At 32.0% G+C, this 27,890-nt stretch overlaps 1 protein-coding gene across 1 annotated transcript; it reads left to right on the top strand.

Annotated features, from left to right (window-relative positions):
• Nucleotides 1–836: 836 nt before the first annotated feature.
• Nucleotides 837–27,890, top strand: LOC137241528 (neurotrimin-like). Its single transcript, XM_067769122.1, has 7 exons — nt 837–1,007; nt 26,529–26,626; nt 26,682–27,183; nt 27,256–27,537; nt 27,603–27,674; nt 27,735–27,796; nt 27,840–27,890. Exons 1-7 carry the CDS (start codon nt 977–979, stop codon nt 27,888–27,890), a joined length of 1,098 nt encoding a protein of 365 aa, XP_067625223.1. The 5' UTR covers nt 837–976.

The raw sequence follows: 27,890 nt of genomic DNA, 5'->3' as shown, positions 1-27,890 counted from the left end.
TAATATAAAAATGCACTTCAAATATTTTATGGGTGCTTTTCAAAAATAATTTGTATAATAGAAAACTATTATATATATATTATATATTTCAGGGGCGAAAGTTTATATAAACACTCAGAATTATTTGAAAACACACTTTAAATATTTTATGGGTGATTTTCAAAAATAATTTGTATAGTAAAAGACTATTATATATATATTAAATATTTCACGGGCGAAAGTTTATATAAACACTCAGAATTATTTGAAAACACACTTTAAATATTTTATGGGGGATTTTCAAAAATAATTTGTATAGTAAAAGACTATTATATATATATTAAATATTTCACGGGCGAAAGTTTATATAAACACTCAGAATTATTTGAAAACACACTTTAAATATTTTATGGGTGATTTTCAAAAATAATTTGTATAGTAAAAGACTATTATATATATATTAAATATTTCACGGGCGAAAGTTTATATATGCACTCAGAATTATATAAAAATGCACTTTAAATATTTTTTGGGTGATTTTCACGAGCCAAAGTTTAAAAAACGACACTCAGGATTACATGATTGTTTAGGAAAAACACATCAAGAATTTAGTAACAAAAGTTTACACACACTTTAATAATTTAATGAACAAAATAAAACTGTTAATTTTTTTAAATAACACAAAAATTATGTAATTGATTGGTTTAACTCGTTAAAAAGCACATCGAATTTGATATTAATACTTTACAAATTTAAAATAACTGTTTTGAAAAAAACACGCGTATTTCCTTTGCTAGTAAAGTAATTGTAACTTATGTAAATATTTTATATTTTGAGAACACGTACGATGTATTTGAAGCCGCAATAATTACTGAAGAAATGTTTTAAGAAGATATCTAAGAATGAAGGAGTTAGGTAGAAATAATATGCACTCTAGATATTTACTGACAATAAAAAACGTAGTAGTTTTGAAGGAAGCGTGTATATACGTAAATGTATGGTTACAACAATAGCACCACCAAAAACAGGTACGTTTCTACATAACCGCAGACGTAGCAGCAAATAAATGTCGCAAGCAGCGTTAGATTTAGTTGAACATTTTACCCCTTTTAAAGCAGGTAGGAAAATTGATTTAGCTTCGAAGAAAAGTGTTTTAAATTGATAAAAATAAGTTTCAACGTATTTTACTCAAGGCCATTAGAAAGATTAAATAGAGAGGACAAACATTTTGTAGGCGTTAAAAATATATTCTCCTTTAGTGCTGATAATTCTACTATAAGCAAATTCTTTTGTATTCAAAATTGCATGTATAACACAAATTATTTTGCTTTGAAGAATCGGTTGTATGTAGCTCAATTCTTAAAATAGATCAACAACTGCGTAAATATATACGTTAACATCTCTTCAAAATTGTATCTACTAAAATGAAGAAATGACGAAAACATTATTATCTGAACAATGGCTTGTATTCTAAAAATATTATATATTCGACCGAGCTTAGCGCTTTTTCATATACCTTTGCACGTAATATATGTCCGTATCCGGTGAAATTTGAAGAGCTAAAATGAGGAGTACGATCCTCTTATTTGAACAATGGAACAAATGTCTAATCGGACGCCTATATACATATACCCGCTCATCAAATTTTATCAAGATATCTCAAAAATTTAGGGACTAGATTGCATACAAATAGACAAACGGACAGACGGACATGGCTTAATAACTCAGCTCTTCATCCTGATCATTTCAGTATACTTATTGCTGACGCTATCTATTTTCCTTTACGGACTTACAATTTTGGGATTCGTGACGAAATTAATATACAATTTCATTATCACGAAAGGTATAAAAATAGGTAGGTACTTTGTGAGAGGATGCAAAGTTCACGTTTTTTGTGACCAGCATGTAAAAACTATGACTACGAATCACGTATTTCAAAAATATATGACGTAAACGTAACTATTTGATGAAATTTGATGAATTTTGAAGCTTCTAGCCGTAAAAAAGGAGCAAAAATGACAGTTTATATGGGGTATATAATATATATACCACCGATCTCTATGATTTTTTCAGACAACAATATATGCTATATAAGTAAGCATTTTGTGAAAATTGAAGCTTCTAGCTGTTAAAACGGGGCAGAAATTGCGCAAAGTTTCTTATCTGAACAATCGGTTGTAGGAGATATATACTATGTATACCACCGATCTCAATGATTTTTTCAGACATAAATATATGCTATACACGTAAGCATTTGGTGAAATTTGAAGCTTATAGCTGTTAAAATGGGGCCGAAATCGCAAAAAAAAATATATATATACTATATATACTATCATATATATATTATATATATCACCGATCTCTATGATTTTTTTACACAACAATGCATACTATATATGTAAGCAATCGGTGAAATTTGAAGATTATAGCTGTTAAAATGGGGTAGAAATTGCGAAAAGTTTCTTATCTGAACAATCGGTTGTATGAGATATATACTATATATGCAACAGATCTCTATGATTTTTTCAGACAACAATATATGCTATATACGTAAGCAATCAGTGAAATTTGAAGCTTATAGCTGTTAAAATGGGGTATAAAGTGCGAAAAGTTTCTTATCTGAACAATCGGTTGTATGAGATATATACTATATATACCACCGATCTCTATGATTTTTTCAAACAACAATATATGCTATATACGTAAGCATATGGTGAAATTTGAAGCTTCTAGCTGTTAAAATGGGGAAGAAATTGCGCAAAGTTTCTTATCTGAACAATCGGTTGTATGAGATATATACTATATATACCACCGGTGTCTGTGATTTTCTCAGACAACAATGTATGCTATACACGTAAGCATTTGTTGAAAGTTGAAGCTTATAGCTGTTAAAATGAGGCAAAAATCGCAAAAAAAAAATATATATACTATATATACCATCATATATATATTATATATATCACCGATCTCTATGATTTTTTGACACAACAATACATACTATATACGTAAGCAATCGGTGAAATTTGAAGCTTATAGCTGTTAAAATGGGGTAGAAATTGCGAAAAGTTTCTTATCTGAACAATCGGTTGTATGAGATATATACTATATATACAACCGATCTCTATGATTTTTTCAGGATACAATGTATGAAATATACGTAAGCAATCGGTGAAAGTTGAAGCTTATAGCTGTTAAAATGGGGTAGAAATTGCGAAAAGTTTCTTATCTGAACAATCGGTTGTATGAGATATATACTATATATACAACCGATCTCTATGATTTTTTCAGACAACAATATATGCTATATATGTAAGTATTCTGTGAAATTTGAAGCTTCTAGCTGTTAAAATGGGGCTAAAATTTGCAAAAATATATATATATATATATATATACTATATATATATACTATATATACCACCATATATAAACTATATATACCACCGATCTTTATGATTTTTTCAGACAACAATATATGCTATATACGTAAGCATTCGTTGAAATTTGAAGCCTCTAGCTCTTAAAATAGGGCAGTAATTACGAAAAGTTCCTTATCTGAACAATCGGTTGTATGGGATATATACTATATATACGACCGATCTCATCAATTTTTTCAGGCAACAATACGTGCAATATACGAAAGTATATGGTGAAGTTTGAAGCTTCAATCTGTTAAATTGGGTAAGATATTACAAAAATCCTCTATTTCTGAAAAATCGGTTGTATGGAGGATATATGCTATAGTGGTCCGATCCGGTCGGTTCCGACAAATGTCTAATCGGACACCCAAATACACCCGCTCACCAAATTTTATCAAGATATCTCAAAAATTGAGGGACTAGTTTGCATACAAACAGACAGACGGACAGACGGACAGACGGACATGGCTAAATCAACTCAGCTCTTCAACCTGATTATTTCGGTATACTTAATGGTGGGTCTATCTATTTTCCTTTAAGGACTTACAATTTTCGGTTTCGTGACGAAATTAATATACCATTTCATTTTCATGAAAGGTATAAAAATAGGTAGGTTCTTTGTGTGAGGATGCAAAGCTTCACGTTTTTTGTGGTTTGCATGTAAAAACTATGACTACGAATCACGTATTTCAAAAATATATGACGTAAACGTAACTATTTGATGAAATTTGATGAATTTTGAAGCTTCTAGCAGTAAAAAAGGGGCAAAAATGACAGTTTATATGAAGTATATAATATATATACCACCGATCTCTATGATTTTTTCAGACAATAATATATGCTATATAAGTAAGCATTTTGTGAAATTTGAAGCTTCTAGCTGTTAAAACGGGGCAGAAATTGCGCAAAGTTTCTTATCTGAACAATCGGTTGTAGGAGATATATACTATGTATACCACCGATCTCAATGATTTTTTCAGACATAAATATATGCTATACACGTAAGCATTTGGTGAAATTTGAAGCTTATAGCTGTTAAAATGGGGCCGAAATCGCAAAAAAAAAAATATATATACTATATATACTATCATATATATATTATATATATCACCGATCTCTATGATTTTTTACACAACAATGCATACTATATATGTAAGCAATCGGTGAAATTTGAAGATTATAGCTGTTAAAATGGGGTAGAAATTGCGAAAAGTTTCTTATCTGAACAATCGGTTGTATGAGATATATACTATATATGCAACAGATCTCTATGATTTTTTCAGACAACAATATATGCTATATACGTAAGCAATCAGTGAAATTTGAAGCTTATAGTTGTTAAAATGGGGTATAAAGTGCGAAAAGTTTCTTATCTGAACAACCGGTTGTATGAGATATATACTATATATACCACCGATCTCTATGATTTTTTCAAACAACAATATATGCTATATACGTAAGCATATGGTGAAAGTTGAAGCTTCTAGCTGTTAAAATGGGGAAGAAATTGCGCAAAGTTTCTTATCTGAACAATCGGTTGTATGAGATATATACTATATATACCACCGGTGTCTGTGATTTTCTCAGACAACAATATATGCTATACACGTAAGCATTTGGTGAAATTTGAAGCTTATAGCTGTTAAAATGAGGCAAAAATCGAAAAAAAAATATATATACTATATATATATATACTATATATACCATCATATATATATTATATATATCACCGATCTCTATGATTTTTTGACACAACAATACATACTATATACGTAAGCAATCGGTGAAATTTGAAGCTTATAGCTGTTAAAATGGGGTAGAAATTGCGAAAAGTTTCTTATCTGAACAATCGGTTGTATGAGATATATACTATATATACAACCGATCTCTATGATTTTTTCAGGCAACAATGTATGCTATATACGTAAGCAATCGGTGAAATTTGAAGCTTATAGCTGTTAAAATGGGGTAGAAATTGCGAAAAGTTTCTTATCTGAACAATCGGTTGTATGAGATATATACTACATATACAACCGATCTCTATGATTTTTTAGACAACAATATATGCTATATACGTAAGCAATCGGTGAAATTTGAAGCTTATAGCTGTTAAAATGGGGTAGAAATTGCGAAAAGTTTCTTATCTGAACAATCGGTTGTATGAGATATATACTATATGTACAACCGATCTCTATGATTTTTTCGGACAACAATATATGCTATATACGTAAGTATTCTGTGAAATTTGAAGCTTCTAGCTGTTAAAATGGGGCTAAAATTTGCAAAAATATATATATATATACATATATACTATATATACCACCATATATAAACTATATATACCACCGATCTTTATGATTCTTTCAGACAACAATATATGCTATATACGTAAGCATTCGTTGAAATTTGAAGCCTCTAGCTCTTAAAATAGGGCAGTAATTACGAAAAGTTCCTTATCTGAACAATCGGTTGTATGGGATATATACTATATATACGACCGATCTCATCAATTTTTTCAGGCAACAATACGTGCAATATACGAAAGTATATGGTGAAGTTTGAAGCTTCAATCTTTTAAATTGGGTAAGATATTACAAAAATCCTCTATTTCTGAAAAATCGGTTGTATGGAGGATATATGCTATAGTGGTCCGATCCGGTCGGTTCCGACAAATGTCTAATCGGACACCCAAATACACCCGCTCACCAAATTTTATCAAGATATCTCAAAAATTGAGGGACTAGTTTGCATACAAACAGACAGACGGACAGACGGACATGGCTAAATCAACTCAGCTCTTCAACCTGATTATTTCGGTATACTTAATGGTGGGTCTATCTATTTTCCTTTAAGGAATTACAATTTTCGGTTTCGTAACGAAATTAATATACCATTTCATTTTCATGAAAGGTATAAAAATAGGTAGGTTCTTTGTGTGAGGATGCAAAGCTTCACGTTTTTTGTGGTTTGCATGTAAAAACTATGACTACGAATCACGTATTTCAAAAATATATGACGTAAACGTAACTATTTGATGAAATTTGATGAATTTTGAAGCTTCTAGCAGTAAAAAAGGGGCAAAAATGACAGTTTATATGAAGTATATAATATATATACCACCGATCTCTATGATTTTTTCAGACAATAATATATGCTATATAAGTAAGCATTTTGTGAAATTTGAAGCTTCTAGCTGTTAAAACGGGGCAGAAATTGCGCAAAGTTTCTTATCTGAACAATCGGTTGTAGGAGATATATACTATGTATACCACCGATCTCAATGATTTTTTCAGACATAAATATATGCTATACACGTAAGCATTTGGTGAAATTTGAAGCTTATAGCTGTTAAAATGGGGCCGAAGTCGCAAAAAAAAAATATATATATACTATATATACTATCATATATATATTATATATATCACCGATCTCTATGATTTTTTTACACAACAATGCATACTATATATGTAAGCAATCGGTGAAATTTGAAGATTATAGCTGTTAAAATGGGGTAGAAATTGCGAAAAGTTTCTTATCTGAACAATCGGTTGTATGAGATATATACTATATATGCAACAGATCTCTTTGATTTTTTCAGACAACAATATATGCTATATACGTAAGCAATCAGTGAAATTTGAAGCTTATAGCTGTTAAAATGGGGTATAAAGTGCGAAAAGTTTCTTATCTGAACAATCGGTTGTATGAGATATATACTAAATATATCACCGATCTCTATGATTTTTTCAAACAACAATATATGCTATATACGTAAGCATATGGTGAAATTTGAAGCTTCTAGCTGTTAAAATGGGGAAGAAATTGCGCAAAGTTTCTTATCTGAACAATCGGTTGTATGAGATATATACTATATATACCACCGGTGTCTGTGATTTTCTCAGACAACAATATATGCTATACACGTAAGCATTTGGTGAAATTTGAAGCTTATAGCTGTTAAAATGAGGCAAAAATCGCAAAAAAAAATATATATACTATATATATATACTATATATACCATCATATATATATTATATATATCACCGATCTCTATGATTTTTTGACACAACAATACATACTATATACGTAAGCAATCGGTGAAATTTGAAGCTTATAGCTGTTAAAATGGGGTAGAAATTGCGAAAAGTTTCTTATCTGAACAATCGGTTGTATGAGATATATACTATATATACAACCGATCTCTATGATTTTTTCAGACAACAATATATGCTATATACGTAAGTATTCTGTGAAATTTGAAGCTTCTAGCTGTTAAAATGGGGCTAAAATTTGCAAAAATATATATATATATATATATATATACTATATATATATACTATATATACCACCATATATAAACTATATATACCACCGATCTTTATGATTTTTTCAGACAACAATATATGCTATATACGTAAGCATTCGTTGAAATTTGAAGGCTCTAGCTCTTAAAATAGGGCAGTAATTACGAAAAGTTCCTTATCTGAACAATCGGTTGTATGGGATATATACTATATATACGACCGATCTCATCAATTTTTTCAGGCAACAATACGTGCGATATACGAAAGTATATGGTGAAGTTTGAAGCTTCAATCTGTTAAATTGGGTAAGATATTACAAAAATCCTCTATTTCTGAAAAATCAGTTGTATGGAGGATATATGCTATAGTGGTCCGATCCGGTCGGTTCCGACAAATGTCTAATCGGACACCCAAATACACCCGCTCACCAAATTTTATCAAGATATCTCAAAAATTGAGGGACTAGTTTGCATACAAACAGACAGACGGACAGACGGACAGACGGACAGACGGACATGGCTAAATCAACTCAGCTCTTCAACCTGATTATTTCGGTATACTTAATGGTGGGTCTATCTATTTTCCTTTAAGGACTTACAATTTTCGGTTTCGTGACGAAATTAATATACCATTTCATTTTCATGAAAGGTATAAAAATAGGTAGGTTCTTTGTGTGAGGATGCAAAGCTTCACGTTTTTTGTGGTTTGCATGTAAAAACTATGACTACGAATCACGTATTTCAAAAATATATGACGTAAACGTAACTATTTGATGAAATTTGATGAATTTTGAAGCTTCTAGCAGTAAAAAAGGGGCAAAAATGACAGTTTATATGAAGTATATAATATATATACCACCGATCTCTATGATTTTTTCAGACAATAATATATGCTATATAAGTAAGCATTTTGTGAAATTTGAAGCTTCTAGCTGTTAAAACGGGGCAGAAATTGCGCAAAGTTTCTTATCTGAACAATCGGTTGTAGGAGATATATACTATGTATACCACCGATCTCAATGATTTTTTCAGACATAAATATATGCTATACACGTAAGCATTTGGTGAAATTTGAAGCTTATAGCTGTTAAAATGGGGCCGAAATCGCAAAAAAAAATATATATATACTATATATACTATCATATATATATTATATATATCACCGATCTCTATGATTTTTTTACACAACAATGCATACTATATATGTAAGCAATCGGTGAAATTTGAAGATTATAGCCGTTAAAATGGGGTAGAAATTGCGAAAAGTTTCTTATCTGAACAATCGGTTGTATGAGATATATACTATATATGCAACAGATCTTTATGATTTTTTCAGACAACAATATATGCTATATACGTAAGCAATCAGTGAAATTTGAAGCTTATAGCTGTTAAAATGGGGTATAAAGTGCGAAAAGTTTCTTATCTGAACAATCGGTTGTATGAGATATATACTATATATACCACCGATCTCTATGATTTTTTCAAACAACAATATATGCTATATACGTAAGCATATGGTGAAATTTGAAGCTTCTAGCTGTTAAAATGGGGAAGAAATTGCGCAAAGTTTCTTATCTGAACAATCGGTTGTATGAGATATATACTATATATACCACCGGTGTCTGTGATTTTCTCAGACAACAATATATGCTATACACGTAAGCATTTGGTGAAATTTGAAGCTTATAGCTGTTAAAATGAGGCAAAAATCGCAAAAAAAAATATATATACTATATATATATATACTATATATACCATCATATATATATTATATATATCACCGATCTCTATGATTTTTTGACACAACAATGCATACTATATACGTAAGCAATCGGTGAAATTTGAAGCTTATAGCTGTTAAAATGGGGTAGAAATTGCGAAAAGTTTCTTATCTGAACAATCGGTTGTATGAGATATATACTATATATACAACCGATCTCTATGATTTTTTCAGGCAACAATGTATGCTATATACGTAAGCAATCGGTGAAATTTGAAGCTTATAGCTGTTAAAATGGGGTAGAAATTGCCAAAAGTTTCTTATCTGAACAATCGGTTGTATGAGATATATACTACATATACAACCGATCTCTATGATTTTTTTAGACAACAATATATGCTATATACGTAAGCAATCGGTGAAATTTGAAGCTTATAGCTGTTAAAATGGGGTAGAAATTGCGAAAAGTTTCTTATCTGAACAATCGGTTGTATGAGATATATACTATATATACAACCGATCTCTATGATTTTTTCAGACAACAATATATGCTATATACGTAAGTATTCTGTGAAATTTGAAGCTTCTAGCTGTTAAAATGGGGCTAAAATTTGCAAACAAAAAATATATATATATATACTATATATATATACTATATATACCACCATATATAAACTATATATACCACCGATCTTTATGATTTTTTCAGACAACAATATATGCTATATACGTAAGCATTCGTTGAAATTTGAAGCCTCTAGCTCTTAAAATAGGGCAGTAATTACGAAAAGTTCCTTATCTGAACAATCGGTTGTATGGGATATATACTATATATACAACCGATCTCATCAATTTTTTCAGGCAACAATACGTGCAATATACGAAAGTATATGGTGAAGTTTGAAGCTTCAATCTGTTAAATTGGGTAAGATATTACAAAAATCCTCTATTTCTGAAAAATCGGTTGTATGGAGGATATATGCTATAGTGGTCCGATCCGGTCGGTTCCGACAAATGTCTAATCGGACACCCAAATACACCCGCTCACCAAATTTTATCAAGATATCTCAAAAATTGAAGGACTAGTTTGCATACAAACAGACAGACGGACAGACGGACAGACGGACAGACGGACATGGCTAAATCAACTCAGCTCTTCAACCTGATTATTTCGGTATACTTAATGGTGGGTCTATCTATTTTCCTTTAAGGACTTACAATTTTCGGTTTCGTGACGAAATTAATATACCATTTCATTTTCATGAAAGGTATAAAAATAGGTAGGTTCTTTGTGTGAGGATGCAAAGCTTCACATTTTTTGTGGTTTGCATGTAAAAACTATGACTACGAATCACGTATTTCAAAAATATATGACGTAAACGTAACTATTTGATGAAATTTGATGAATTTTGAAGCTTCTAGCAGTAAAAAAGGGCAAAAATGACAGTTTATATGAAGTATATAATATATATACCACCGATCTCTATGATTTTTTCAGACAATAATATATGCTATATAAGTAAGCATTTTGTGAAATTTGAAGCTTCTAGCTGTTAAAACGGGGCAGAAATTGCGCAAAGTTTCTTATCTGAACAATCGGTTGTAGGAGATATATACTATGTATACCACCGATCTCAATGATTTTTTCAGACATAAATATATGCTATACACGTAAGCATTTGGTGAAATTTGAAGCTTATAGCTGTTAAAATGGGGCCGAAATCGCAAAAAAAAATATATATATACTATATATACTATCATATATATATTATATATATCACCGATCTCTATGATTTTTTTACACAACAATGCATACTATATATGTAAGCAATTGGTGAAATTTGAAGATTGTAGCTGTTAAAATGGGGTAGAAATTGCGAAAAGTTTCTTATCTGAACAATCGGTTGTATGAGATATATACTATATATGCAACAGATCTCTATGATTTTTTCAGACAACAATATATGCTATATACGTAAGCAATCAGTGAAATTTGAAGCTTATAGCTGTTAAAATGGGGTATAAAGTGCGAAAAGTTTCTTATCTGAACAATCGGTTGTATGAGATATATACTATATATACCACCGATCTCTATGATTTTTTCAAACAACAATATATGCTATATACGTAAGCATATGGTGAAATTTGAAGCTTCTAGCTGTTAAAATGGGGAAGAAATTGCGCAAAGTTTCTTATCTGAACAATCGGTTGTATGAGATATATACTATATATACCACCGGTGTCTGTGATTTTCTCAGACAACAATATATGCTATACACGTAAGCATTTGGTGAAATTTGAAGCTTATAGCTGTTAAAATGAGGCAAAAATCGCAAAAAAAAATATATATACTATATATATATATACTATATATACCATCATATATATATTATATATATCACCGATCTCTATGACTTTTTGACACAACAATACATACTATATACGTAAGCAATCGGTGAAATTTGAAGCTTATAGCTGTTAAAATGGGGTAGAAATTGCGAAAAGTTTCTTATCTGAACAATCGGTTGTATGAGATATATACTACATATACAACCGATCTCTATGATTTTTTCAGGCAACAATGTATGCTATATACGTAAGCAATCGGTGAAATTTGAAGCTTATAGCTGTTAAAATGGGGTAGAAATTGCGAAAAGTTTCTTATCTGAACAATCGGTTGTATGAGATATATACTATATATACCACCGGTGTCTGTGATTTTCTCAGACAACAATATATGCTATACACGTAAGCATTTGGTGAAATTTGAAGCTTATAGCTGTTAAAATGAGGCAAAAATCGCAAAAAAAATATATATACTATATATATATATACTATATATACCATCATATATATATTATATATATCACCGATCTCTATGATTTTTTGACACAACAATACATACTATATACGTAAGCAATCGGTGAAATTTGAAGCTTATAGCTGTTAAAATGGGGTAGAAATTGCGAAAAGTTTCTTATCTGAACAATCGGTTGTATGAGATATATACTATATATACAACCGATCTCTATGATTTTCTCAGGCAACAATGTATGCTATATACGTAAGCAATCGGTGAAATTTGAAGCTTATAGCTGTTAAAATGGGGTAGAAATTGCGAAAAGTTTCTTATCTGAACAATCGGTTGTATGAGATATATACTACATATACAACCGATCTCTATGATTTTTTTAGACAACAATATATGCTATATACGTAAGCAATCGGTGAAATTTGAAGCTTATAGCTGTTAAAATGGGGTAGAAATTGCGAAAAGTTTCTTATCTGAACAATCGGTTGTATGAGATATATACTATATATACAACCGATCTCTATGATTTTTCCAGACAACAATATGTGCTATATACGTAAGTATTCTGTGAAATTTGAAGCTTCTAGCTGTGAAAATGGGGCTAAAATTTGCAAAAATATATATATATATATATATATATACTATATATATATACTATATATACCACCATATATAAACTATATATACCACCGATCTTTATGATTTTTTCAGACAACAATATATGCTATATACGTAAGCATTCGTTGAAATTTGAAGCCTCTAGCTCTTAAAATAGGGCAGTAATTACGAAAAGTTCCTTATCTGAACAATCGGTTGTATGGGATATATACTATATATACGACCGATCTCATCAATTTTTTCAGACAACAATACGTGCAATATACGAAAGTATATGGTGAAGTTTGAAGCTTCAATCTGTTAAATTGGGTAAGATATTACAAAAATCCTCTATTTCTGAAAAATCGGTTGTATGGAGGATATATGCTATAGTCGTCCGATCCGGTCGGTTCCGACAAATGTCTAATCGGACACCCAAATACACCCGCTCACCAAATTTTATCAAGATATCTCAAAAATTGAGGGACTGGTTTGCATACAAACAGACAGACGGACAGACGGACAGACGGACATGGCTAAATCAACTCAGCTCTTCAACCTGATTATTTCGGTATACTTAATGGTGGGTCTATCTATTTTCCTTTAAGGACTTACAATTTTCGGTTTCGTGACGAAATTAATATACCATTTCATTTTCATGAAAGGTATAAAAATAGGTAGGTTCTTTGTGTGAGGATGCAAAGCTTCACGTTTTTTGTGGTTTGCATGTAAAAACTATGACTACGAATCACGTATTTCAAAAATATATGACGTAAACGTAACTATTTGATGAAATTTGATGAATTTTGAAGCTTCTAGCAGTAAAAAAGGGGCAAAAATGACAGTTTATATGAAGTATATAATATATATACCACCGATCTCTATGATTTTTTCAGACAATAATATATGCTATATAAGTAAGCATTTTGAGAAATTTGAAGCTTCTAGCTGTTAAAACGGGGCAGAAATTGCGCAAAGTTTCTTATCTGAACAATCGGTTGTAGGAGATATATACTATGTATACCACCGATCTCAATGATTTTTTCGGACATAAATATATGCTATACACGTAAGCATTTGGTGAAATTTGAAGCTTATAGCTGTTAAAATGGGGCCGAAATCGCAAAAAAAAAATATATATATACTATATATACTATCATATATATATTATATATATCACCGATCTCTATGATTTTTTTACACAACAATGCATACTATATATGTAAGCAATCGGTGAAATTTGAAGATTATAGCTGTTAAAATGGGGTAGAAATTGCGAAAAGTTTCTTATCTGAACAATCGGTTGTATGAGATATATACTATATATGCAACAGATCTCTATGATTTTTTCAGACAACAATATATGCTATATACGTGAGCAATCAGTGAAATTTGAAGCTTATAGCTGTTAAAATGGGGTATAAAGTGCGAAAAGTTTCTTATCTGAACAATCGGTTGTATGAGATATATACTATATATACCACCGATCTCTATGATTTTTTCAAACAACAATATATGCTATATACGTAAGCATATGGTGAAATTTGAAGCTTCTAGCTGTTAAAATGGGGAAGAAATTGCGCAAAGTTTCTTATCTGAACAATCGGTTGTATGAGATATATACTATATATACCACCGGTGTCTGTGATTTTCTCAGACAACAATATATGCTATACACGTAAGCATTTGGTGAAATTTGGAGCTTATAGCTGTTAAAATGAGGCAAAAATCGCAAAAAAAATATATATACTATATATATATACTATATATACCATCATATATATATTATATATATCACCGATCTCTATGATTTTTTGACACAACAATACATACTATATACGTAAGAAATCGGTGAAATTTGAAGCTTATAGCTGTTAAAATGGGGTAGAAATTGCGAAAAGTTTCTTATCTGAACAATCGGTTGTATGAGATATATACTATATATACAACCGATCTCTATGATTTTTTCAGGCAACAATGTATGCTATATACGTAAGCAATCGGTGAAATTTGAAGCTTATAGCTGTTAAAATGGGGTAGAAATTGCGAAAAGTTTCTTATCTGAACAATCGGTTGTATGAGATATATACTACATATACAACCGATCTCTATGATTTTTTTAGACAACAATATATGCTATATACGTAAGCAATCGGTGAAATTTGAAGCTTATAGCTGTTAAAATGGGGTAGAAATTGCGAAAAGTTTCTTATCTGAACAATCGGTTGTATGAGATATATACTATATATACAACCGATCTCTATGATTTTTTCAGGCAACAATGTATGCTATATACGTAAGCAATCGGTGAAATTTGAAGCTTATAGCTGTTAAAATGGGGTAGAAATTGCGAAAAGTTTCTTATCTGAACAATCGGTTGTATGAGATATATACTACATATACAACCGATCTCTATGATTTTTTTAGACAACAATATATGCTATATACGTAAGCAATCGGTGAAATTTGAAGCTTATAGCTGTTAAAATGGGGTAGAAATTGCGAAAAGTTTCTTATCTGAACAATCGGTTGTATGAGATATATACTATATATACAACCGATCTCTATGATTTTTTCAGGCAACAATGTATGCTATATACGTAAGCAATCGGTGAAATTTGAAGCTTATAGCTGTTAAAATGGGGTAGAAATTGCGAAAAGTTTCTTATCTGAACAATCGGTTGTATGAGATATATACTACATATACAACCGATCTCTATGATTTTTTTAGACAACAATATATGCTATATACGTAAGCAATCGGTGAAATTTGAAGCTTATAGCTGTTAAAATGGGGTAGAAATTGCGAAAAGTTTCTTATCTGAACAATCGGTTGTATGAGATATATACTATATATACAACCGATCTCTATGATTTTTTCAGACAACAATATATGCTATATACGTAAGTATTCTGTGAAATTTGAAGCTTCTAGCTGTTAAAATGGGGCTAAAATTTGCAAAAATATATATATATATATATATATATACTATATATATATACTATATATACCACCATATATAAACTATATATACCACCGATCTTTATGATTCTTTCAGACAACAATATATGCTATATACGTAAGCATTCGTTGAAATTTGAAGCCTCTAGCTCTTAAAATAGGGCAGTAATTACGAAAAGTTTCTTATCTGAACAATCGGTTGTATGAGATATATACTATATATACAACCGATCTCTATGATTTTTTCAGGCAACAATGTATGCTATATACGTAAGCAATCGGTGAAATTTGAAGCTTATAGCTGTTAAAATGGGGTAGAAATTGCGAAAAGTTTCTTATCTGAACAATCGGTTGTATGAGATATATACTACATATACAACCGATCTCTATGATTTTTTTAGACAACAATATATGCTATATACGTAAGCAATCGGTGAAATTTGAAGCTTATAGCTGTTAAAATGGGGTAGAAATTGCGAAAAGTTTCTTATCTGAACAATCGGTTGTATGAGATATATACTATATATACAACCGATCTCTATGATTTTTTCAGACAACAATATATGCTATATACGTAAGCATTCGTTGAAATTTGAAGCCTCTAGCTCTTAAAATAGGGCAGTAATTACGAAAAGTTCCTTATCTGAACAATCGGTTGTATGGGATATATACTATATATACGACCGATCTCATCAATTTTTCAGGTAACAATACGTGCAATATACGAAAGTATATGGTGAAGTTTGAAGCTTCAATCTGTTAAATTGGGTAAGATATTACAAAAATCCTCTATTTCTGAAAAATCGGTTGTATGGAGGATATATGCTATAGTGGTCCGATCCGGTCGGTTCCGACAAATGTCTAATCGGACACCCAAATACACCCGCTCACCAAATTTTATCAAGATATCTCAAAAATTGAGGGACTAGTTTGCATACAAACAGACAGACGGACAGACGGACATGGCTAAATCAACTCAGCTCTTCAACCTGATTATTTCGGTATACTTAATGGTGGGTCTATCTATTTTCCTTTAAGGACTTACAATTTTCGGTTTCGTGACGAAATTAATATACCATTTCATTTTCATGAAAGGTATAAAAATAGGTAGGTTCTTTGTGTGAGGATGCAAAGCTTCACGTTTTTTGTGGTTTGCATGTAAAAACTATGACTACGAATCACGTATTTCAAAAATATATGACGTAAACGTAACTATTTGATGAAATTTGATGAATTTTGAAGCTTCTAGCAGTAAAAAAGGGGCAAAAATGACAGTTTATATGAAGTATATAATATATATACCACCGATCTCTATGATTTTTTCAGACAATAATATATGCTATATAAGTAAGCATATTGTGAAATTTGAAGCTTCTAGCTGTTAAAACGGGGCAGAAATTGCGCAAAGTTTCTTATCTGAACAATCGGTTGTAGGAGATATATACTATGTATACCACCGATCTCAATGATTTTTTCAGACATAAATATATGCTATACACGTAAGCATTTGGTGAAATTTGAAGCTTATAGCTGTTAAAATGGGGCCGAAATCGCAAAAAAAAATATACATATACTATATATACTATCATATATATATTATATATATCACCGATCTCTATGATTTTTTTACACAACAATGCATACTATATATGTAAGCAATCGGTGAAATTTGAAGATTATAGCTGTTAAAATGGGGTAGAAATTGCGAAAAGTTTCTTATCTGAACAATCGGTTGTATGAGATATATACTATATATGCAACAGATCTCTATGATTTTTTCAGACAACAATATATGCTATATACGTAAGCAATCAGTGAAATTTGAAGCTTATAGCTGTTAAAATGGGGTATAAAGTGCGAAAAGTTTCTTATCTGAACAATCGGTTGTATGAGATATATACTATATATACCACCGATCTCTATGATTTTTTCAAACAACAATATATGCTATATACGTAAGCATATGGTGAAATTTGAAGCTTCTAGCTGTTAAAATGGGGAAGAAATTGCGCAAAGTTTCTTATCTGAACAATCGGTTGTATGAGATATATACTATATATACCACCGGTGTCTGTGATTTTCTCAGACAACAATATATGCTATACACGTAAGCATTTGGTGAAATTTGAAGCTTGTAGCTGTTAAAATGAGGCAAAAATCGCAAAAAAAATATATATACTATATATATATATACTATATATACCATCATATATATATTATATATATCACCGATCTCTATGATTTTTTGACACAACAATACATACTATATACGTAAGCAATCGGTGAAATTTGAAGCTTATAGCTGTTAAAATGGGGTAGAAATTGCGAAAAGTTTCTTATCTGAACAATCGGTTGTATGAGATATATACTATATATACAACCGATCTCTATGATTTTCTCAGGCAACAATGTATGCTATATACGTAAGCAATCGGTGAAATTTGAAGCTTATAGCTGTTAAAATGGGGTAGAAATTGCGAAAAGTTTCTTATCTGAACAATCGGTTGTATGAGATATATACTACATATACAACCGATCTCTATGATTTTTTTAGACAACAATATATGCTATATACGTAAGCAATCGGTGAAATTTGAAGCTTATAGCTGTTAAAATGGGGTAGAAATTGCGAAAAGTTTCTTATCTGAACAATCGGTTGTATGAGATATATACTATATATACAACCGATCTCTATGATTTTTCCAGACAACAATATGTGCTATATACGTAAGTATTCTGTGAAATTTGAAGCTTCTAGCTGTTAAAATGGGGCTAAAATTTGCAAAAATATATATATATATATATATATACTATATATATATACTATATATACCACCATATATAAACTATATATACCACCGATCTTTATGATTTTTTCAGACAACAATATATGCTATATACGTAAGCATTCGTTGAAATTTGAAGCCTCTAGCTCTTAAAATAGGGCAGTAATTACGAAAAGTTCCTTATCTGAACAATCGGTTGTATGGGATATATACTATATATACGACCGATCTCATCAATTTTTTCAGACAACAATACGTGCAATATACGAAAGTATATGGTGAAGTTTGAAGCTTCAATCTGTTAAATTGGGTAAGATATTACAAAAATCCTCTATTTCTGAAAAATCGGTTGTATGGAGGATATATGCTATAGTCGTCCGATCCGGTCGGTTCCGACAAATGTCTAATCGGACACCCAAATACACCCGCTCACCAAATTTTATCAAGATATCTCAAAAATTGAGGGACTAGTTTGCATACAAACAGACAGACGGACAGACGGACAGACGGACATGGCTAAATCAACTCAGCTCTTCAACCTGATTATTTCGGTATACTTAATGGTGGGTCTATCTATTTTCCTTTAAGGACTTACAATTTTCGGTTTCGTGACGAAATTAATATACCATTTCATTTTCATGAAAGGTATAAAAATAGGTAGGTTCTTTGTGTGAGGATGCAAAGCTTCACGTTTTTTGTGGTTTGCATGTAAAAACTATGACTACGAATCACGTATTTCAAAAATATATGACGTAAACGTAACTATTTGATGAAATTTGATGAATTTTGAAGCTTCTAGCAGTAAAAAAGGGGCAAAAATGACAGTTTATATGAAGTATATAATATATATACCACCGATCTCTATGATTTTTTCAGACAATAATATATGCTATATAAGTAAGCATTTTGTGAAATTTGAAGCTTCTAGCTGTTAAAACGGGGCAGAAATTGCGCAAAGTTTCTTATCTGAACAATCGGTTGTAGGAGATATATACTATGTATACCACCGATCTCAATGATTTTTTCAGACATAAATATATGCTATACACGTAAGCATTTGGTGAAATTTGAAGCTTATAGCTGTTAAAATGGGGCCGAAATCGCAAAAAAAAATATATATATACTATATATACTATCATATATATATTATATATATCACCGATCTCTATGATTTTTTTACACAACAATGCATACTATATACGTAAGCAATCGGTGAAATTTGAAGCTTATAGCTGTTAAAATGGGGTAGAAATTGCGAAAAGTTTCTTATCTGAACAATCGGTTGTATGAGATATATACTATATATGCAACAGATCTCTATGATTTTTTCAGACAACAATATATGCTATATACGTAAGCAATCAGTGAAATTTGAAGCTTATAGCTGTTAAAATGGGGTATAAAGTGCGAAAAGTTTCTTATCTGAACAATCGGTTGTATGAGATATATACTATATATACCACCGATCTCTATGATTTTTTCAAACAACAATATATGCTATATACGTAAGCAATCGGTGAAATTTGAAGATTATAGCTGTTAAAATGGGGTAGAAATTGCGAAAAGTTTCTTATCTGAACAATCGGTTGTATGAGATATATACTATATATGCAACAGATCTCTATGATTTTTTCAGACAACAATATATGCTATATACGTAAGCAATCAGTGAAATTTGAAGCTTATAGCTGTTAAAATGGGGTATAAAGTGCGAAAAGTTTCTTATCTGAACAATCGGTTGTATGAGATATATACTATATATACCACCGATCTCTATGATTTTTTCAAACAACAATATATGCTATATACGTAAGCATATGGTGAAATTTGAAGCTTCTAGCTGTTAAAATGGGGAAGAAATTGCGCAAAGTTTCTTATCTGAACAATCGGTTGTATGAGATATATACTATATATACCACCGGTGTCTGTGATTTTCTCAGACAACAATATATGCTATACACGTAAGCATTTGGTGAAATTTGGAGCTTATAGCTGTTAAAATGAGGCAAAAATCGCAAAAAAAAATATATATACTATATATATATATACTATATATACCATCATATATATATTATATATATCACCGATCTCTATGATTTTTTGACACAACAATACATACTATATACGTAAGCAATCGGTGAAATTTGAAGCTTATAGCTGTTAAAATGGGGTAGAAATTGCGAAAAGTTTCTTATCTGAACAATCGGTTGTATGAGATATATACTATATATACAACCGATCTCTATGATTTTTTCAGGCAACAATGTATGCTATATACGTAAGCAATCGGTGAAATTTGAAGCTTATAGCTGTTAAAATGGGGTAGAAATTGCGAAAAGTTTCTTATCTGAACAATCGGTTGTATGAGATATATACTACATATACAACCGATCTCTATGATTTTTTTAGACAACAATATATGCTATATACGTAAGCAATCGGTGAAATTTGAAGCTTATAGCTGTTAAAATGGGGTAGAAATTGCGAAAAGTTTCTTATCTGAACAATCGGTTGTATGAGATATATACTATATATACAACCGATCTCTATGATTTTTTCAGACAACAATATATGCTATATACGTAAGTATTCTGTGAAATTTGAAGCTTCTAGCTGTTAAAATGGGGCTAAAATTTGCAAAAATATATATATATATATATATATATACTATATATATATACTATATATACCACCATATATAAACTATATATACCACCGATCTTTATGATTCTTTCAGACAACAATATATGCTATATACGTAAGCATTCGTTGAAATTTGAAGCCTCTAGCTCTTAAAATAGGGCAGTAATTACGAAAAGTTTCTTATCTGAACAATCGGTTGTATGAGATATATACTATATATACAACCGATCTCTATGATTTTTTCAGGCAACAATGTATGCTATATACGTAAGCAATCGGTGAAATTTGAAGCTTATAGCTGTTAAAATGGGGTAGAAATTGCGAAAAGTTTCTTATCTGAACAATCGGTTGTATGAGATATATACTACATATACAACCGATCTCTATGATTTTTTTAGACAACAATATATGCTATATACGTAAGCAATCGGTGAAATTTGAAGCTTATAGCTGTTAAAATGGGGTAGAAATTGCGAAAAGTTTCTTATCTGAACAATCGGTTGTATGAGATATATACTATATATACAACCGATCTCTATGATTTTTTCAGACAACAATATATGCTATATACGTAAGTATTCTGTGAAATTTGAAGCTTCTAGCTGTTAAAATGGGGCTAAAATTTGCAAAAATATATATATATATATATATATACTATATATATATACTATATATACCACCATATATAAACTATATATACCACCGATCTTTATGATTTTTTCAGACAACAATATATGCTATATACGTAAGAATTCGTTGAAATTTGAAGGCTCTAGCTCTTAAAATAGGGCAGTAATTACGAAAAATTCCTTATCTGAACAATCGGTTGTATGGGATATATACTATATATATGACCGATCTCATCAATTTTTTCAGGCAACAATACGTGCAATATACGAAAGTATATGGTGAAGTTTGAAGCTTCAATCTGTTAAATTGGGTAAGATATTACAAAAATCCTCTATTTCTGAAAAATCGGTTGTATGGAGGATATATGCTATAGTGGTCCGATCCGGTCGGTTCCGACAAATGTCTAATCGGACACCCAAATACACCCGCTCACCAAATTTTATCAAGATATCTCAAAAATTGAGGGACTAGTTTGCATACAAACAGACAGACGGACAGACGGACAGACGGACATGGCTAAATCAACTCAGCTCTTCAACCTGATTATTTCGGTATACTTAATGGTGGGTCTATCTATTTTCCTTTAAGGACTTACAATTTTCGGTTTCGTGACGAAATTAATATACCATTTCATTTTCATGAAAGGTATAATGAAGGTAAATGAAGAGGGGCAATACAACTTTAAATTTTTTTACTACGAATATTCTTATGTTATTTAGCATTTGCGTGAATAAAGAAACTAATATTTCTCTATACTATAACATGTATATATAAAACCAGTGCGCGGTGGAGTATCGTTAGAGTACTCCAACATGAAGAAAATGGAACGCGTAATGAACACTTTTTGCAGGGTATTAGTATGAGCCGATTAAGGTAAACTGGAAAATGCAGAACGGGGAGGAAATAAGAGAGAAAGAGGTTTAGAGAGAAGATAGTCATTACTTCATGTTTCCAGGGTTAGCCAGAGCTATTTAAAATCAAGTTTTGATAAGCCAAAATATTTTTTGCCATCAAGTAAATCTAAAAGCATCGTTGCTGTAAAACGTCTATATAAACATATATAAATGTTGGGCACACCGTATACCGTCAATCCCGAATTTTCGCATTGCAAGCTTCCTAGATACTCATCCGCAATTTAATGATATTGTTCGAGATCGTCAATCACCTCATTGACGTCAGCAGTATGTTTCAATATTCCTTAGTTGTGAACAAAGTGATACTTTGGAGAGCCAGACATTCAGTTCCGTTGCCTAAAACTTTTCGATTTGCTCACAGGAAAAGAAAGTAAACCCTCCCATAAAAGGAAATACAGCCCACAGCCTTTATTTTCCTGCACGCCACTTCATATTTCAGAAAGGTATTAATGTAGTATTTTTTATGATATTGGAAAAATCAATGCTGCAGATAAGTCAAGAAGCAAAACTTAAATTTATGAGTGCGAGTATTGTTAAATGCGACCACATTTTGTAATATTGGCTTCACCTGCCTGGTTTATTGCATCTTTCCTAATATAAAAGTACATATTTGCATATTTTCATTTTTAAACACTACTCGAATTTTCGAAAACATTTTCGAAATTAGTTTACATAGTTTTCGTTACACAATTTTTTTTTTAAATATACATATCGAATGCTAAGTGGAATATCACCCTGTCTTGGCTGCCAGTTAGATAACGATCTATCAGATGGGTTTTCAAAAATGCCCTATCTCCTATTCGGTTGAAGAACATCTTAAGTTATCAGAATTTTTTCCAAATCAATGTATTAAATTTATGCTGAGAAGTCAGTTTTTGAAACCAATTATGAAATAAAGCTTTTTTGAATTAATTCGGAAGTATTGCTTACTATAAACAAATTCTGAAACAAGGTATATATATATTTACGTTTTTTAAAATAAGGGCGTTTTTCAACCGGCACACGGTGTTGTATTTGATCAATCTAGCTGGCCAAAAGTCGATTTTTCAAAATATTCCATTTTTTAATATACTCCCTGGCGTCCCTAGATGTCCACTGAATAGTACACATGCTCCAGAACCCATCTGCAACGTCAACGATGCTAACCGCGCACATCTAAAGTTGTATAAAAATTGTGTGCAGTTCGATGTATTTTTGGATTAAAAAGCAATATACCCTTCTAACCTAAATACTTTTTTACTTGTTTAGCCTTAATCAAATCTAGTTACATTTTCTTTTAAGACAGGTAAATGTGTTTTTAGTTCATATGTTAGATTTTTTATACCGCATGTTTTAACTGATTTATTCTACTTGTAATACTACTACTTTTCAATATTAATTTTTTTAAAAATCTTGCAAACAAAAGGAAAAAGTAATTTTTTGGCAATACATAAGCTTGTGTTTTTTCAAAGTTTAATAACAAAAACGGCTGCGCATACCCGCGGTTTTTTGAGTAGAGGTTAATTTTGTAAGAGACTGATACCCCTATTGGCAAAAGGTGGCAACCTTGTGAAAACATCCTCAGGGGCAACACCTAGGTGAAAAGTCTTAGAATGTAATACTGTATCGATGTACCAAATTTGATTCAAATTGGTTAAGCCGTTTCCGAGATGGTAGTGGATATACAAAGAAATATAAAAAAGGAAGTGAGGTGGCAACCATAAGTGGCAACCCTACTTAAAAGTGTCAGTAAAAATGCGGGGTAAAATGCCTTTCGTTTGATACCCATATTGACATACATATCTTTTGTAATGCCAAAAAATGACCCGGGTCCCTCCGAAACCGGGGACTCGATCAATAGTAATTCTGCGCGGAACACCGTGAATTTACTGTCAAATATTTCCTTTCATAAAATGAATTGAGACAACTACTTTTTTAACAAAAATAACTGCTGTTTCAGTTTTGGCCAGCTAGATTGATCAAATACCCCACCGTGCGGCAGCCAAAATAGGGTAATACTCAGCAGTCGCTTCGATTGAAGAAAGTTGCAAAATTAATTTGTTTGTATAACTTTGTTCGACATCTTGCGCCGTTTTAATAACCCTGTAGAGGAGTTAGTAGGTTAGGTTGAACAGGTTGGTCCATGAGGACCTTACGTACATATACTGAATGAGCCCATATTGTTAACAGAAGTTTGCTCAATGACCAAACTAAAAACCCCTATCAGAAACCAGGCCGTATGTTATAAAATAACTCCGTATTCTTGGCAAATACTAGAAGCTAGAACTCATGCTACTTATTGCTTCTAAATCTGATAACTGTACCAAACCTAACAACTGGAGTCTTTGTCTTGCGAGCCCAAGACACGTGCAGAAGTCGTTCTCGTTCGTTTGCTCCTCTAAGCCGCACTTCCTACAATTGCTATCACTGATCAAGCCTAATTTAAAAGCATGTGACACCGGAAGGCAGTGTCCAGTCAGAATACCCATCATGCGCCCACTGTCCACTCTTTTCAATAGGAGTAACTTCGTTGATCTAAGTTTCTAAGACCTGCACATGTTTCCAGACATTTCCTGCTTGTTCGATCGTTTGCAGCTCTTGCCTTCTTTTGTTCAGCTAGCTCATCTACTTTTTAGTTTCCATCCTTTCCCATATTTTTCCCTCATTCTTTCTAGTTATATCCTGCGCTGTGCGAGATTATAGCCTTAATTGCTGGTTGGCTGTCAATATAAGAATTGACGCGGCCGCAGTTTGCGCTATTTATTTTCCTCCAGTATTTCTACTGCTGTACTCACGGCTACTACTTCCGCCTGGAATACGCTATGGTGTTGTTACAGCGCCCGTTGTGGCAGGTTATAGGATTTGTTTATTTTCTTCCACTACTTTGGAACCATCGGTATATACGTATATCGCCTCGTCTGCTATTTGAGCCCCCTTGCGCCAACCTTACACCTCTATCATGGCTCTAAGATACCCATCTAAGTGCAGGTAGGGAACTAGGTGTCTGCCGTCCAATATTTGATGACGCTATACTAATATAGCCGTATGATCTGCACTCAAGCTGCTCCGAGGCATTGAGTCTCTTTGCAGTTGTAAACGCTAGGTTCTTCCCCACCAGGTCTACTGAGGGAATATACAAAATGGCATACAGTGCTGCCGTTGGGGTTGTTATGCTAAGCATTGATAGTCCACATACAGAGTAAAGTAGGTAAAAATTCTGACTCAAAACTAGATCTAAAGCATCAATAAAAATTATTTCGTTAACCAGATTTCCTAGGCACAAAAATAGAGAGTTTGCTAAAATTGCAAGAAGCTAAAAGTAAGTATCAACATGGATAAGCATGTAGAATTTCAGAATTATATCGAAACTGTGAGTTTTTTAATACGAACGAACTATCTAAATAGTACCAATCAACGAACTATGTATATGTAAACTGGCGAATTTGATCTAGTACGGAACTATAGAAAAGGAAATACATCGCCATGCTAAATTCGCCAGTTGAAATCATATAAAAGAGATTGGGGGCGAACTAGTAGAGCTTCCGAATGCACTAGAAGCGCACTAGTCTTGAACTATATATTTTCCGTACTGGCTAGATATATGGGTCATGTACCCTGCCTACATTTCCGATTTCAACAAAGCAAATTTGTAAACTCCTATCAGTATATTCGGTAAACTCAGTTTACTAGTATATACACATATACAAACAAAAATGTGCTCAGCTTTCAATATCCATGAGCATACATACATATATGAATCCAATTTTTTCTTTTCCTCTTCTAGCTGATCCAAAATTTAGTGGACCAATAATTAACGTAACAGCGCCGGTTGGACGTGATGCAACTCTTACCTGCGTTGTCCATGACTTGATGTCATATAAGGTAGTTAGTTTTCCCAGACGAGGATAAAAACTAAAAATTTCATACTTGTTTTTAGCTTGCTTGGCTCAGAGTCGACACCCAAACTATTCTCAGCATACAAAATCATGTCATTACAAAAAATCATCGCATAGGCATTAGTCACACGGAGCATCGTATCTGGCAGTTACGCATACGTGATGTACGTGAATCAGATCGTGGTTGGTATATGTGCCAAATAAATACGGATCCAATGAAAAGTCAAGTTGGTTATTTGGATGTGGTAGTTCCACCTGATATTATCGACTATCAAAGCAGTAACGATATGATTGTGCAAGAGGGGCAAAATGTCAGTCTAACATGTACTGCGACAGGACTGCCAACGCCTACGGTTATTTGGCGACGTGAACGTGATATGCCCATTCTACATAATAATGCGGATGGATCTGAAGTGTATAGCATAGAAGGTGCAAACCTAACACTTTGGCAGGTCACAAGAGAGAGCATGGGAGCCTATTTGTGCATAGCTTCAAATGGAATACCACCAACAGTCAGCAAGCGAATTATGATTGCTGTTAATTGTGTGTTCACATATTTTTCCTAAAATGCAATGTGCCTAATTGTATGCGACCCTTTCTTTTTCCCTTTTACAGTTGCACCAACAATATGGACCCGTTACGATAGCATCTACGTTGGCTATGGTCAAAAAATGACTCTTGAGTGCATTTCCGAAGCTCATCCAACGACAGTTAACTTTTGGTTGAAAGGCGCGGAGTTTGTACAGAGTGGCACCTACGAATCGATCACTTTGGATAATGTTTTTAGAATCGTGATGCGGCTAGCGATACGGCCCCTAGATCCGAAGGATTTTGGCGATTATTATTGCGTGGCGAAAAATCTGATGGGTGAATCACAGCGCATTATATCAGTGCATCGTAAGTAACTTTGGCATAGATTTTAGCGTTTTTTTTCATATTTATTCGATCATATGTATTTGCAGACAAAGCTAAGAAGTATAGTCACCATTATCACCAACTGGATGGAAAAGGCAATAATTTGATATTGATAGAGGGTAATTTAATACATTATACTATAGTAGAGCTGTTTAAAAAACAAAAATTATTGTTTTCAGAATACACATCTCTTGGAACATCACGGGCTTCCGCTTTTTGTAATATTTTACTAACTTTGACTGTATGTCTTTTTAAAAGAAATAAATTTTAATTTCCGCACACAGAATCATAACGAAATTCGAAAAGCTTGTTTTGTTAACTCAGATGTATCATAG

The sequence above is a fragment of the Eurosta solidaginis genome, chromosome 2, assembly GCF_040869045.1.
Source record: "Eurosta solidaginis isolate ZX-2024a chromosome 2, ASM4086904v1, whole genome shotgun sequence".
NCBI classification, from domain to species: Eukaryota; Metazoa; Arthropoda; class Insecta; order Diptera; family Tephritidae; genus Eurosta; species Eurosta solidaginis.
This window is presented reverse-complemented; position numbering and strand designations above follow the sequence as displayed.